At 33.3% G+C, this 14987-nt stretch overlaps 1 protein-coding gene across 2 annotated transcripts in view; it reads right to left on the minus strand.

Annotated features, from left to right (window-relative positions):
• Nucleotides 1-2159: 2159 nt before the first annotated feature.
• LOC150102530 (uncharacterized) overlaps nucleotides 2160-14987 on the minus strand; it is a 35221-nt gene continuing 22393 nt past the window's right edge. For both annotated transcript variants that reach the window (XM_090399491.1, XM_090399490.1), the window contains exon 2: nucleotides 2160-3252. In XM_090399491.1, coding sequence (XP_090255617.1) covers nucleotides 2383-3252 — 870 coding nt within the window. In that variant the 3' untranslated portion in view covers nucleotides 2160-2382. The remainder of the gene's footprint in view (nucleotides 3253-14987) is intronic.

Genomic DNA, 14987 nt, shown 5'->3' on the forward strand with positions numbered 1-14987 from the left:
AAATTGGGTATCTGGGATAATACTGAAATTCATCTGGCCATCTCTCACTCAATTTTTGGTGGTAAACTTTATCGAAACCTTTCGAAATGATACGGGTAATAATCCACTCTGCTTGACGAAATTTAATGAAAGAAATTTTTAGAATTTCTTTAAAAATTATCGTTATCGAAGTTTTGGTTATAGGCTGACTGATTTTTTATTATTATTTATTATAAGTTTACATTTTTAAGTTTAATACAACCTGTTAATGAGCTAAAGCCAGAAACGACTTTATATTTATGAACAATTTCTTTGAAATGAATGACATCACTATGTAGTAATACTGTTCTGCAGAGCACCGTTTTAATTATTGCCTCGGATCATCTCGATACTTCTTTATCTCCACATTCTTGAAATTTATATATCAAGTGCATGTAATAATAATAAGAATACTGTAATAATAATATTAAAAAAAAAAAAAAAACGAGAAACGTATTACATTACTCAGGGTTTCCTCTTAGCTGCACGGGGTTCCCGGCTGCGTAGTGATTGAGATGCTCCTGCGCACACTGAAAAATTCTTTTAAAAACATTACTGCTTTTAAGTCTCTAACACGGTTGTTTTTGTTTTCCTTTCTTGACGATCTACGTGTTCTAATTGGTTTATCAATTGCCGTTGGATTGTTCCAGTGAGGTCATGTGATATTGGCTGGTTGGTGGACCTCGTTAGTAATGAAATAGGCGGCTTTCCTATTTTCTAAAATGGGAAAGCGATTGCTTTACTACTCATCTAGTGGCAGAAATCTGAAGTTGTGTGAGATACGCAAAACCCCTTACGAACACGCCTTTACAAAAAAAAAAAAAAAGTGTAGCTTAGTCGTCAGGTCGTGTAAAAATTTTCTGCTCAGAGCAGTAGCAGGTCCGCGCGGTTGTATCAATAAATAAATAAAAAAGAGATAATATTGATTGCCTTTTTAGTATTAAGTGCCATACGATTTTAAAACTATGCAAGTATACCTTGATGGTCATGAATTGTCAATTTATTTTTAAAATGTTACGAAGTTGGGGGTGGGGGATTTGATTGAACAAACGAAGAAATATTATAACCGAGGTTAACTGTATGGTTTGCAGTTAGAGAAGTTAATATACATTTTATTTAAAATTTAGTGTGTGGTTTTCTACTTAGAAATCCAACAAAACATTTTTTTCTTTTGTTAATTTGGATTCACTTGTATTCTTAGAACTGTTTTCTGGAATCATGGGCAAAGCCATTGAGAGTATGAGGCTAATATAATTCTATTAATTCTGCTCTGGTTATTTATTTGTTTTAAGGCAGTGCTTCCCAAACTGTGGGCCACGGCCCCCTTGGGAGCCGTAGGTTTTGTTGAGGGGGGGGCGTGAAATAATCAAAACAAATTTAAAATCTTTTAAGACTAAGTAGTTTTTTTATCTTAAAAGAAACGTATTTAATTTTTATTAATCATTATTTCCTTTTTGTTGTTTTTTATATATTAATGGAAAAAATCACACATTGGTGCGGGTTCACAAATTTTGCTTCCTGCATATTTCGGCGCTTAATGAATATTAGTAAATATATGCTTATTCATATAAGTTTCATTTCAAAGCAGAAATCTAAGAATTGCAGTTTCAAATATTTCATTTGATGTTGGTGTAGTAGTACTGAAACACACCCATCACATTAAATTGTTATTAAACTTCTTTTATGTTTTTAATTCTTTCTTTATTACTAATCGTTTTACGTTTCATGTGCTTGTACTGCAAATGTAAAATAACAATATATCTATCTATATAAAAATATGAGATAATGTGCCATGTCAAATGTGTATGTAAGATGCTAAAAATGTAATATTTGCATTTGATTTTTGCAATATTCGCTGTGTATATTTTGTAGTGAATATAAATACAATAAATATTATAATAATATATGTCTATATTACGAATTTTTTCTAGGGGTGTGCCGTGAAATGTTTTAATTTTTCCAAAGGGGCCCTAATATCCAGAAGTTTAGGAAGCACTATTTTAAGGGATGAAACCGACTGTTTTTAAAGCAAATGTTTTGTAGTTTGGTGGAATTCGAAGCTACTTATAGACTAGGCACACAAAATATGTAAAAAATTACACAATCAGCTTCATCTGTTCTGTTAACGTAAATAAGAATGTTTTATTTAATTATACAGTATAGACAATCATTACATATTTATTGGTATAAATATACATACACGGTTGAAATAAAATAAAAACACCCCCTCACTTGCATGAAATAGTTTAAAGCTTGTACTAGGACATATTTAACTTCTTTTATTGAACTAGCATATTTCTACTTGAATGACATGCTTGTTATTCATATTACCGCCTTTTCTTTTCGTCATCATGATTATCATCATCAACATTTAATCCATGTTAGTCCAAAATTTTCTGGGAGAGGCGGTCTTCGTTTTTCTTGTCTGATATCGACTATTGGTACACTCAAACACTGTTGATTATCGTCTACTGTGGACTGCTCTTCTTGAATATTTTTGTTCACCTCAGTACGGTCACATTCATCGACATCTTCGCAGGTGATGATTGGGTGGCTGTGTTTTCCCTTCCATAAGTGAAGGTTATCAATCCTTGATGTTAGTTCTGTTTCTGATACTAGATGATGGGAGTTTTTTTCATTTGTGTTTTGTTTGCTGGCATTTAGAGTTACACTATTTTCAAAGTAATAAACTGGGATATTCAGAGGTTTAGCTACTGGTTCATCGCATGAAACAAATGAGGAAGGCGGATTAATAATTTTTCTCTTGGATAGTTTCATATTACCGTGATTATTTTCCTGACATACTATAACTGCTGACATCATTGAGTTGCAGAATAGATTTGATATACTTGCTTGCTTCATTTGGTTAGTTTTACAAATATCGCTTTCAAAAGTTCGCAAATCATTTTTTCTTGTTTCGATAACTATATTATCAGCATCCGAATCAGTGTCCAAACTATTTTTTAAACTATCACATCCATTCCACGACAGTTGATCACTGACTTCTGCCATTTCCACAGATTGATTATAGCAGTCGAAAGCACTATACGGAATTGAAGTAATATCGTTTTTTTTGCCAATAAAACTTTTAATTGTTTGGCGATATGGATGTTTCTGGTGCTGGTTTTCACTATATTTATAAATAGCTTTGTGTAACCTAGAAGTTAGTGTAATTGGCTTTTTCGCTCGTAAATGAAATAGCTCTTTTTGATTATAGCAGTCTTTACCAGATTTCTGAAAGAAAAAAAAAACATATTAATCTGAATTTACATAGACAAGAAAGAAAATAAATATGTTGTCTTTGATAACTTAAGACTAAGATTATAGATCAGAGTCAAATAGTAGTAATAAAACAAAATAAATAAATAAAACAGAAACCTTCCCTTTTCTATGGTAACAGCTCAACTATATTTATTGCATGGTATGGAGGGAGTTCCAGAAGTCTAAAAAAAGTTTAAGGATTCAGAGATTCGTTGAATCACAGTCCAAAAACCTTAACAACCAATATAGGCTCAAATGCCGCTTTTTATTCTCCAACACTGAATTTCTACTTGTCTTACTTTCCCTCTTATTGTCTCGGTTTTCCTCTAAAACAATATAAAACCTGCCTCGACCACATTGTTGCATTTATTCAGCAACCCCATAGACTAATGGCTTCTTGCTTGCGAGTCGAAATAATAATAATGATAACAATAATACAGCCGTCATCAGCGGCGAATTGTGCTTTATAGGTCAGTTAGTCATGAAAAACTTGCCCGTATATTTCAACCAGAAATGCAATCATGTTTTCTCCATCACACTCCACCAGGCATTTTAATAACAGCAATAACACCACTTTTATTGCTATAAAAATAATTGCACAATGCTTTCAATTGATCTAAAAACTGCATGAATTTCGATACTCATGTAGTGACGAGAAATGAATTTTAAAATTCTTATTTAATATTTATTGGTTACTTGAATTGGAGGGATGCCTTAGTAGCCTCATTAGCGTTGCATTAGGTCTTCAGAAGAAAGACCGTATAGGTATGATTATAGTTACCGACTGTAGGAATTTTTTCGGCATTTTTTCATTTAGTTTCAGAATTAGTCAATCTTTGTAGCAGTTAAGTAGTTCTTTTTTGTTTATTCATACATGTTTGTTTATTCTAACATTAACTATAACGTATCTTCGAAGTTCAAGGTCCGAAATAAGATTGCTTGGAATATTGTCTACCTTGATTAGTGCCTGTTGTGAATTTAAACATTAAGTACAACTGACAGATATGTGCAGACTGATCAAATGAGAAGTTTTGTTTTATTAAATTGAGTTAAGAAAGATTGTAATTTTGAAGCTGTGAATTGTATGTTAAAGTTTAGAACATTGAATTGGAATGAGTGACTTAGCAAGATGTATTAAGTCATTTGTATTGTTTCATTTAAAAGTAGAATTCTTGTATTTGTTATATATCATATATTAAATGTTTTATTTTATTAATCTAAATATTGTGTTTGCCTGAATTTCCTTTTATTGCACCGTTCATAAAAAATTCGAATCTTGCGGGTGCCCCAAGTAGAATAGTAAATAATTCGGCCTAAATGAGAAGACTGCTAACTTAATTAAGAATTGATCCTACTGTTTTATATAGACTAATCTAAAAATAGGGTGGCGCAGTATAATTATAAATTTCCCTACTTTTGGATCGGTGATCAATTTGCAATTAGTTGTTTTATTAATAAGAGTGACTTGAAACAAAATGGCAGATTAGAACACAACATGAAAATAGAACGTCACGACAATAAGATATCTTTGAATTTTCCCAGGGTGACACACATCCGTCATTGTCGTCATGTTTTGTTTGGTTGTCTATAGATGGGTATACTAATTTCCAATACATTATGGGGTATTTCTTTCCTGTTAAAGGGTGGGAATTCTTAGAGTAGAGTAGAGTCGTGATGGCGGAGTGTTTAGGGTTTTCTGAATAATTTAATTATATATATACTAATGTCACTCAAACATACAGTTTTGTTTTCTTCTATAGATGGGTGTACTAATTTTCCAATACATTTTGGGGTATTTCTTTCTTTCCTGTTAAAAGGTGAGAATTCTTAGAGAAAATTGTGATGGCGGCAGTGTTTCGAGCTTTTTTGAATAATTTAATTATTATTATTATTATTATTATTATTGTTGTTGTTGTTGTTGTTCCGGGAAACTCCAAGGAGTCGACAGACTCATGGAGGGAGGCCCTAACATCATGTCAAGAACAACTATTCGACATTCACACAGTATCTATCATACCTTGCCTTGAACTCATTCACGGTCGTAGCACCCACAACAGACGCTGGAAGCTTATTCCACTCATTCACTACTCTCCAAGTAAAAACCTAGCTCTAACACCCTTGTCAACCATGCTCTTGCCCAGCTTCCATTCATGGCCCCTAGTCCTCCCACCACCAGTCATATTTTCAAAAATATCTTCTGGATCAATCTTATAGAAACCCTTCAGTAATTTAAATGTCTCAATCATATCACCCCTCCTTCGCCTATCGACCAATTTCTGCAACCCACAAATCTTCAACCTATTCTCATAAGGTTCATTCCACAGACCTGCTATCATCTTGGTCACTCATCTCTGGATCCTCTCCACTTCCTCCCCATTACAAAGAAACCTTGGTACCCATAACTGGGCACAGTAGTCCAGATGGGGTCTTATCAAGACTCGATACAGAGGAACAACAACTTGTTTGTCTCTGCATGTTAAAGTATTTTTCAGAAGCCAAGTGATTTGGTGAGCTGTTTTAGTCACTTTTGCAATGTGTCCCCTAAACTTCAATTCCCTATCCACCAACACTCCCAAATCCCTGGCCTCATCAATCTCCTGGAGTATGGTTCCACCAATGCGATATACTGCTGCTATTCTTTTCACCCCAAAGTGCATAACCTTACACTTTGGCACATTAAATTGACATCCATTTTTCCTAGCCCAGTCCTCCAAACTATCCAAATCATCCTGTAAAATTTTGACATCCTGTGCACTCATAATTGCTCTACCCAACTTTGCATCATCAGCAAACAAGTGAACACCTCCTCTCAAATCCTTTCCTATATCATTGATGAACAAATTGAAAGTGTCCCTCAAACATACACACTTTTTTTTCCATAGCTCATCTGTATTTTCTTCTATATTCATATTCTAATTCAAATTCATATTTTATTCATAATTCATCCGAATATTTTGATTTGTCTAAAATTAAGACCTTAAAGTTCAATAAATAAATAAATAAACAAATCGTGTGTAAATTCACGGCGATTTTGAAAATGATCTTACTTAAACATACATAACACATCATGTTTGTTCTTTGAAGTTTACATATTTATTTCAGAGATATTATTTAAAATGCAATATGCAGAAATAGGAATTTACAGATATCACGAATGCATAAAACTATTCAGTATTAGAATTACACTTACCGAAACTTACGAGCATTGATTATTGAAATTACAATTATTAATTGTTATGTTTAAGTTAAAACAAAAATTAACCTACATTTCTTTCCAGAATGGGAACATCTTGATACTATGCTTTTCTGAATAATTTAATTATATGCTGGTGTCTCTACGGTATTTTAAAATAAATAAATTAAAATACACGGATAGTTAAATGGATTACAAAACCTTTTGTATGTATTCTAGAAATTCTAATGATAATTTAAAATTACTTACAGCTTTCCAAAATGGCTCTTCTAAATACGAATATTCCAAAAAAAAAAAAATCCAAAATAGTTGAATTTTATATCCACACCACAACACAAACACAAAAACCACAAAGAATGGAATTTCTGATAAATACTGTAACCTAAAATAGTTGAGTACTTCGTCCATTAGATTTCACCCTGTAGATGCTATGTTATTGTCATGAGCAATATCCCCCAGAGAACGGTTACTACAAATCACGGTTTTCTTCAAAGGGGTTTTTCATGAAGATGACATGAGTCACATCCGTAAATTGCAGTATTGTTCAAAAGGTATCATTTTCCCAAGTTTGGATGTTTCTCAAATACTTATATATGACTACATGATTAGCATTCACATGATTGTGATGACACATATCCTAAATTTATTCATTCTTCATTCCCATGGGAATTTATTGCTGTAGTAAATTAATGCTTACATTTAATTTTTTAAAACCAATATTGGCTATTAATTTTACCTGCGATTCCTTGTGCTCTTAACCTATTTCTGTAACTGAAATTTATTAATTTTATTTATTTTTTTCTTTAGCATTAGTAATTTTAAGTAACGGATATATGCAACAAACAAGGTTTTGAACTCGCTGTTGCGTTTTCTTTTAAAATTTCTTTTGCCAGCACAACAAATAAATAGTTATTTCTTATTATTTCAAATGAATATTAGCTCTGTAATATATATTTTGTTAATTTCTATGTTACCTTTTATTTTACTGTAATATTATTAACAAATGGCTGTGTAAAATAGCCACATTCTTACAGTATTGTAACTTTTCAGGTGGAATCTTCACTAAAATTCTGGCTATTAATTTAATACCCGATTATTCCCTTTGCTTCCAAGAGTTGAATATTTCAAATGAATATTAGCTCTGTAATATATATTTTGTTAATTTCTATGTCACCTTTTATTTGACTGTAATATTATAACAAATGGCTCTGTAAAATAGCCAAATTCTTACAGCATTGCAACTTTTCAGGTGAAATCTTCTGCACTAAAATTCTGGTAATTAATTTAATACCCGATTTTTCCTTTTGGTTCCAAGAGTTGACACTTTCATGAAATATTTGAGGGGTTTCGTGAATAAATAAGACTTTTAATTCACTGAGTTAAAAAAAAATCTCTGGTTACTTTGTGGCATGAAATTTCACAAGGAAAAAACGTTATGGTCTTACTTAAATTTGTATAGCACATCAATGACACCCAATTGTTCATTTAAATTGACACATTTTATTTGAATGAAATATTATTGCAAATTGTATTTACTGAATCTAACATACAGAAAATAAATAAATTAAAAAATACATCAAAGGTTCTTTCGCATGCTTGTGGAATTGCCATCATGTGGTTTTTGAGAATGTGACTCTGATCCGAAAGTTAATTTTTCATTTGGTGATCGTTGGGAATTTATTACTGTAGTAAAATTAAGGGTTGCATATTTATTTTTTTTGAAAAACCAATACATATACTTCTGAGAATTATTAAAAGCGCAGAATCTTTCATTATGCTTCCAAAAGCATTTAAAAGTACTCGTTATGTTTTCTTTAGGCATCCAATTTCATTTAAATCAAGAACAGGCCTCCCTATTAACCTCGTTAATTTTTCTCAGTGAATATACTTGTAAATAGTATTTCAGCAAAATATAATATGCATTTGTAAACTTAAATAAACAAAGATGTGTGCTTTTGTTGTGTTTTTCCACAGTGAATTTTTTACTCAGTTATTCTGATTAGAACTTGATATTTAAATCCACAACTTTATATCTTAATTCAAATCTGTTTAATTTTTTTTTTTAAATCACAACTGTGAAATTAATGCCAGGAATGGGGAAAAAAGTGTTGAAAACTGATATCCATGTACTGATTATTATTTAATTGATTAATAATAATAATAATAATAATAATAATAATAATAATAATAATAATAATAATAATAATAATAATAATAATAATAAACTATTTATTTGTGGTGCCATATGAAGTAATATAAGAAGAAGAAGAATGAAGGAAAACAATTATGAAAAATCGACAGTGGGTGAAAAATACGAATTTTCAGTTATCATTGGGATAATTGATTGCCAATTTCTTTTGAATAACAGTTCAAATTTATTTCCTAAAGAAATTTGTATTTCTGATGGAATTATTGTAAGATATGCATTGACAAAATCATCTTGTAGTTGGAAAGAATTACCTGAAAGAGTTAAAAAACAGAATTCTTGGTTAATAAAATATAACCATCAGCTGAAGTGGGAAATTGGTTCACTATCTCTGGACAAACTAAGAAATTGGATGATAGAATCAACATGTAAATATCAAATATTACTCGCCAAAGGAAGAGAAAAATCAAAAACATTAACGAGATTAATAGGGAGGCCTGTTCTTGATTAAAATGAAATTGGATGCCCAAAACGTGAAAACATAACGTGTACTTTTAAATGCTTTTGGGCACAGAATCTTTTGTTATGTTTCTGATAAGAATTCTGGTGAGAATTATTAAAAGCTGATGCTTTTAATAATTCTCAGAAGTATATGTATTGGTTTCAAAAAAATAAATATGCAACCCTTAATTTTACTACAGTAATAAATTCCCAACGATCACCAAATGAAAATTTAACTTTCAGATTAGAGTCACATTGTCAAAAACCACATGATGGCAATTCCACAAGCATGGGAAAGAACTGTTGATATATTTTTCAATTTATTTATTTTCTGTATGTTAGATTCAGTAAATACAATTTGTAAATAATATTTCATTCAAATAAAATGTGTCAATTTAAATGAACAATTGGTGTCATTGATATGTTATACAATTTAAGTAAGACCATAACGTTTTTTTCCTTGTGAAATTTCATGCCACAAAGTAACCAGAGACTTTTCTTTTTTTTTTGACTCAGTGAATTAAAAGTCTTATTTGTTCATGCAACCCCTCAAATATTTCATGAAACTGTGAACTCGTGGAACCAAAAGGAGTAATCTGGTATTAAATTCATAGCTAGAATTTTAGTGGAGAAGATTTCACCTGAAAAGTTACAATGCTGTAAGAATTTTGCTATTTTACAGAGTCGTTTGTTAATATTTTTTAATTTATTTATTTTTATTAGAGTCAAATAAAAGGTAACATAGAAATTAACAAAGTATATATTACAGAGCTAATATTCATTAGAAATAATAAGAAATAACTATTTATTTGTTGTGCTGGCAAAAGAAATTTCTACAAGAAAACGGAACAGCAAGTTCAAAACCCTGTTTGTTGCATATATCCGTTACTTAAAATTACTAATGCTAAAGAAAAAAAAATAAATTCCATTTACAGAAATAGGTTAAGAGCACAAGGAATCGCAGGTAAAATTAATAGTCAATATTGGTTTTAAAAAATTAAATGTAAGCATTAATTTACTACAGCAATAATTTCCCATTGGAACGAAGAATGAATAATTTTAGGATATGTGTCATCACAATCATGTGAATGCTAATCACTTAGTCATATGTAAGTATTTGAGAAACCTCCAAACTTGGGAAAATGATACCTTTTGAACAATACCGCAATTTACGGATGTGACTCATGTCATCTTCATGAAAAACCCCTTTGAAGAAAACCATGATTTGTAGTAACCATTCTCTGGGGGATATTGCTCATGACGATAACAGAATCTACGGGGTGAAATCTAATGGACGAAGTACTCAACTATTTTAGGTTACAGTATTTACAGAAATTTCGTTCTTTGTGGTTTTTGTGTTTGTGTTGTGGTGTGGATATAAAATTCAACTATTTTGGAATATTCGTATTTAGAAGAGCCATTCTGGAAAGCTGTAGGTAATTTTAAATTATCATTAGAATTTCTAGAATACATACAAAAGGTTTTGTAATCCATTTAACTATCCGTTTATTTTAATTTATTTATTTTAAAATACTGTAGAGACACCAGCATATAATTAACACCAGAGACACCAGCACGTGCTTGTCCCGAATTCGCTACTTGTTTCTTCTGGGCTTAGTAACTTTACGCGTCGCCGCTTCTAACACAATTTACCTTCAAAGGAATCCTTTGCTGCTTTCTCATCAGTTAGATCCACGCTGATGGTCTACTCGACACTGCCATCATCCCGTGCTATAATTTCTTCGACTTGCATTGCTCAGCAATGGGAAACATGCCTGCCACTTTGCCGTCTTCACATGTCTTGTCAGGTATCAGGCATGCTGATCTGCTCGGGAACTTCGCGGAGGAGACCAACGGGGAGGGTACACGCGAATGGGAACACCACAGGAACCAGAAGAAAAACATAAAAAGAAGCAAAAAAGTAAAGCCGCTCTCAACGATGTGAATCCGTTTTAAAACCCATTATAGCGCCCTCTTTCCGCACTCCAAACTTGTCTACAACGCTCTCCCATTTGCTGTCACCGAGTGACGTCACCTCCTTGCTGTACGCGCATCGCTTTTTTTCGGGGTAACGTGAATTTCTTGCGCCTTCCACGAATGTCTACTCATCGCTTGTTACGTCATCTCTGGTGGTCAAACTGCAACCTTTGAACTTTCGTTTGCACGATGATATACGACTTTGACTTTGTACATGGCATATTTTAACATTGATGTTTTTTGACAAATTAAGATTCCATATATTTTAGACAATAGCTCTAAACATAGTACAATTTAATATTTATTTCCTTCTTTGATTTCATTTTCATTTAAGATTCAACCGCTTCTTTTATATTTTAATTCCTTTTTAAGCAAAGTTAATATCTGCATCTTCACATATTATGTCTGTTTTTCCAAGAGTACAGGTGTGCTTTTGCTTGATATTGTTCTCTTGTTAAATCTTGAATGGAGCAGTTCTATTCTTGATAGAGCCATTTAACAATTGTTACTTAAGAAATCTATCTATATGAAAGAATGTTTCTCTTATGTTATCTTAAATAAAATTTAGCTTTGATGTAGTTTCTAAATAATTAATTAATTTTATTTGTTTTTTTTATATTATATATATATATACATATGATTTTTATATTATATTTTCACTAGAGGTCGTGCCAGTAGAATAACCGTTGTTCAAATCATTGTCTCTTTAGCTTACTGTGTGAAATGTAACTCGGCTTGTCCTTGTATATTTGTGTATACTCCAGATGATGATCTTAAAATGAAAGGCGAAACGTCGGGAAATTAAAATAGTTATTTATAACACGGTTGTAAATTCCATAATGGCCTGGTTTACCGAGTGGTTAGCGTATCCGCTCTCCAGCCAAAAGGCTACAGCTTCGAATCCCGCCTTGGGTATGGATATTTATGATTGTCTGTGAAAATACTAGTGGTGGTGGTCGGCGGTAGATGGTGTTGGTGTAGATATGAAAGTAGAGCGGTTCGTTGTGGTTGGATTGAGTGGTGGAGACGGAGAGTTGTGGAGTCGGCGCCCTCCCTCGATGAGTCTTTGTACTCCCTGAGGGCGTCGTGTAATAATACTAATAATAATAATTTCTAAAATGAACATTTTCTACTCCTTCAGACGGAATGGCAAAGACAGGATACGTGTATCGGGAAAGGAAACTGCTGACCTGTTCACAAAAACAATACATCTAAAATAAACCACCTGTCACAACTATGGAAATTGTCAAGCATGTAGAAGTAAACGAACTTTTTCAAATCTACTTTCAAAACAACAATATATCTTTATTTTTTAATGCTGTATGAGCTATATATAGATTTGAAAATTTTATTTACTGTGCATGCTTGACAATTTCCGTAGTTGTGTCGGATTTTTTATTTTAGATGTATTGTTTTTGTGAACAGGTTAACGGTTTCCTTTTCCGAAAAACGTATCTTCAATTCGCCATCCCGTCTGAAGAAGGAATAGGCAAATGTCTATTTGTTGATTTTGTGTTTCTGTGGTATGTTTCTGTTTCTTTCTTCCTGCAGGTGATTTGAACTTGACTCTGTATTTCTCACTGTGTGATTTCTTGTTTAAGTTCGGCAGTCGATTGGTGATCGTGGCATTATTTTTTAAAGATATATTATTGTTGTTTTTCGTTTGAAAATAGATTTGAAAAGTTCGTTTTCCTCTACATGCTTGACAATTTCCATAGTTGTGACTGGTGGTTTATTTTCGATGTACTGTTTGTGTGAATAGGTTAACAGTTTCCTTTTATGAAATGCATCTTCTCTTCGCCATTCTGTCTGAAGCAAAAGTAGAAAAATGTGTATTTGATGATTTTGTGTTTCCTGTAGAGTGTGTGTGTTTTTTGTTTCTTTCTTCCTGCGGGTGATTTGAACTTGATTCTGTATTTCTCACTGTCATTTCTTGTTTATGTCCGGCAATCGATGCTATAATAGAAAAATCATTAAATCCTCAAGTAATCACCCAGTGCATCTGAACATCAATAAAATAAATAAAACTTCTAATTCAATTACAGGTTAACCAATATTCAATCCTGCATACAGAAAATTCTTTGAATTCTCAAGAAATCAATGAGAATCTGAAATAACTAAACCATCTTCTGCAAGAAATGCAAAAACCCAAGAATGATATTTGCTTATCCAAAACATCAATGCAGTCTAATTGAACATTAAAATAAGTAAACAAAAATGTATAAACGAACGAAAGTACCTAACCCTCCTCTCCAAAAAGAACACAAAATATGAGGAGAACACACCCACTCAAAATCCAAACCACAACATAAAGAAACAACACTAGGTAAACTAAAACCCGACTATTCTTCCCACCACATAAAAATATTTTGCGTATAGAAATCTACACCACCAATCCACAAAAATAGACGCACCTGCCAGTGACAGGAAATCATCCGAGGCTGAGGGAACAATAAACATATTCATCCGCACACACGACCTGGGAAACACCCAGGAGACAATGAACATGTACCGCTCTCATTTCACCACTTCCTTCCCTTCACCACTCCTGCTGGTACTTCCTTTTCCTCACACACATGACTGGATGGCACCCGGAGAGACGACACGTCACCCCCCCTTCCCCTCCCTGAACATGAACCTGAACTCACATCAGCTGGCGCCCTTCTCCCACCCTCAGGGAGTCATAAATTCTGTTCAGAGCGTTGCCATATCGTCTAACAACATTATTTTTGGTCAAAATACAACAGTATGGTGCTTACCGTGTTCACTGTGGCACATGCGCAAAAGCACAGTTACACATTTTGTGCTTTGTGGTGATACACTATTTTCACAGAAGTATTTGAACTAGTCACAACAGGAATATTCTTCCATTCCTCTCACAGAGCTACTCCATTGCTGATGATGGCCGATGTGGTCTGGATCGAATTCGGCATTCTAATTTTTCCAAAGATGTTCGATGAGGTTGAGGTATGGACTCTGAGCCAACCAGTCTAACACTTCAACATTGTTTTATGGAAACCAGTCTGGGACATGCAGTACAGTGCAGTATAGCATGGAACATTATCCTTCTGAAACATACAAGGAGTCACTGCCAAAGTACTTCCACATCAGAAGTTGTCCGGAATGTCCAGGTAACCATTAGACAAATTAGAACATTAGACGTCGTGGTTTTGGGCACATCCACCAATGGAACTAAGCCCCAACCAATGCCCTAATGCCATTACCGATCCTCCAACGAACTTAACAGTTGGAATGATGCAATCTGCCGGAACAGTTCCCTGGGTAATCTCCAGATCCAAACACGACCATCATTTTGAAATTTGGAAGCATAGTTCGTTGCTCACAGAATCCTTTTCCAATCATATATAGTTCAGGATGGTGTGAAAGACACTAGTCCAAACGTCGTTATTGGGGGGTGGGGGGTAATATGTGACTGGTTCACAGCAGCTCTGTCATGGTAACCTAAGGTATGCAACTCTCTGCGGTTCTAGTGCTAGAGATATCCCTGCATCATTTCCCACGTTGACTGCGAGATCCATGGCTAATTACATGCTGGGAGGGCTTGAACATTCCGAGACAAAGTTGATCGATCTCGGTCAGTGAGTGTCGGTGACCTCCTACAACGTTTTTCTGCACCATCAAGTCACATAAAGAATGGTGGATTTCGTTATACTGAGACGTGCAGCAATGTCACGGACAGATAAAATTGCGCAGAAAAAAATCGTAATGTTTCGTTATGTATATTTATATATACATTATACATTATTTTTATATTCCTATTTTACTAATTTGTTTGTGCTCTCTCTCTCTCTCTCCAGCATTCGACCACACTAAAATAACAGTAATATATTCCCTTGCATGGGGGGGGGGGAGATACTGAAATCATCAAAA

Source organism: Typopeltis vanoorti, chromosome 10 (genome assembly GCF_054136105.1).
Source record: "Typopeltis vanoorti isolate ZY-2024b chromosome 10, IOZ_Tvanoo_1.0, whole genome shotgun sequence".
NCBI classification, from domain to species: Eukaryota; Metazoa; Arthropoda; class Arachnida; order Uropygi; family Thelyphonidae; genus Typopeltis; species Typopeltis vanoorti.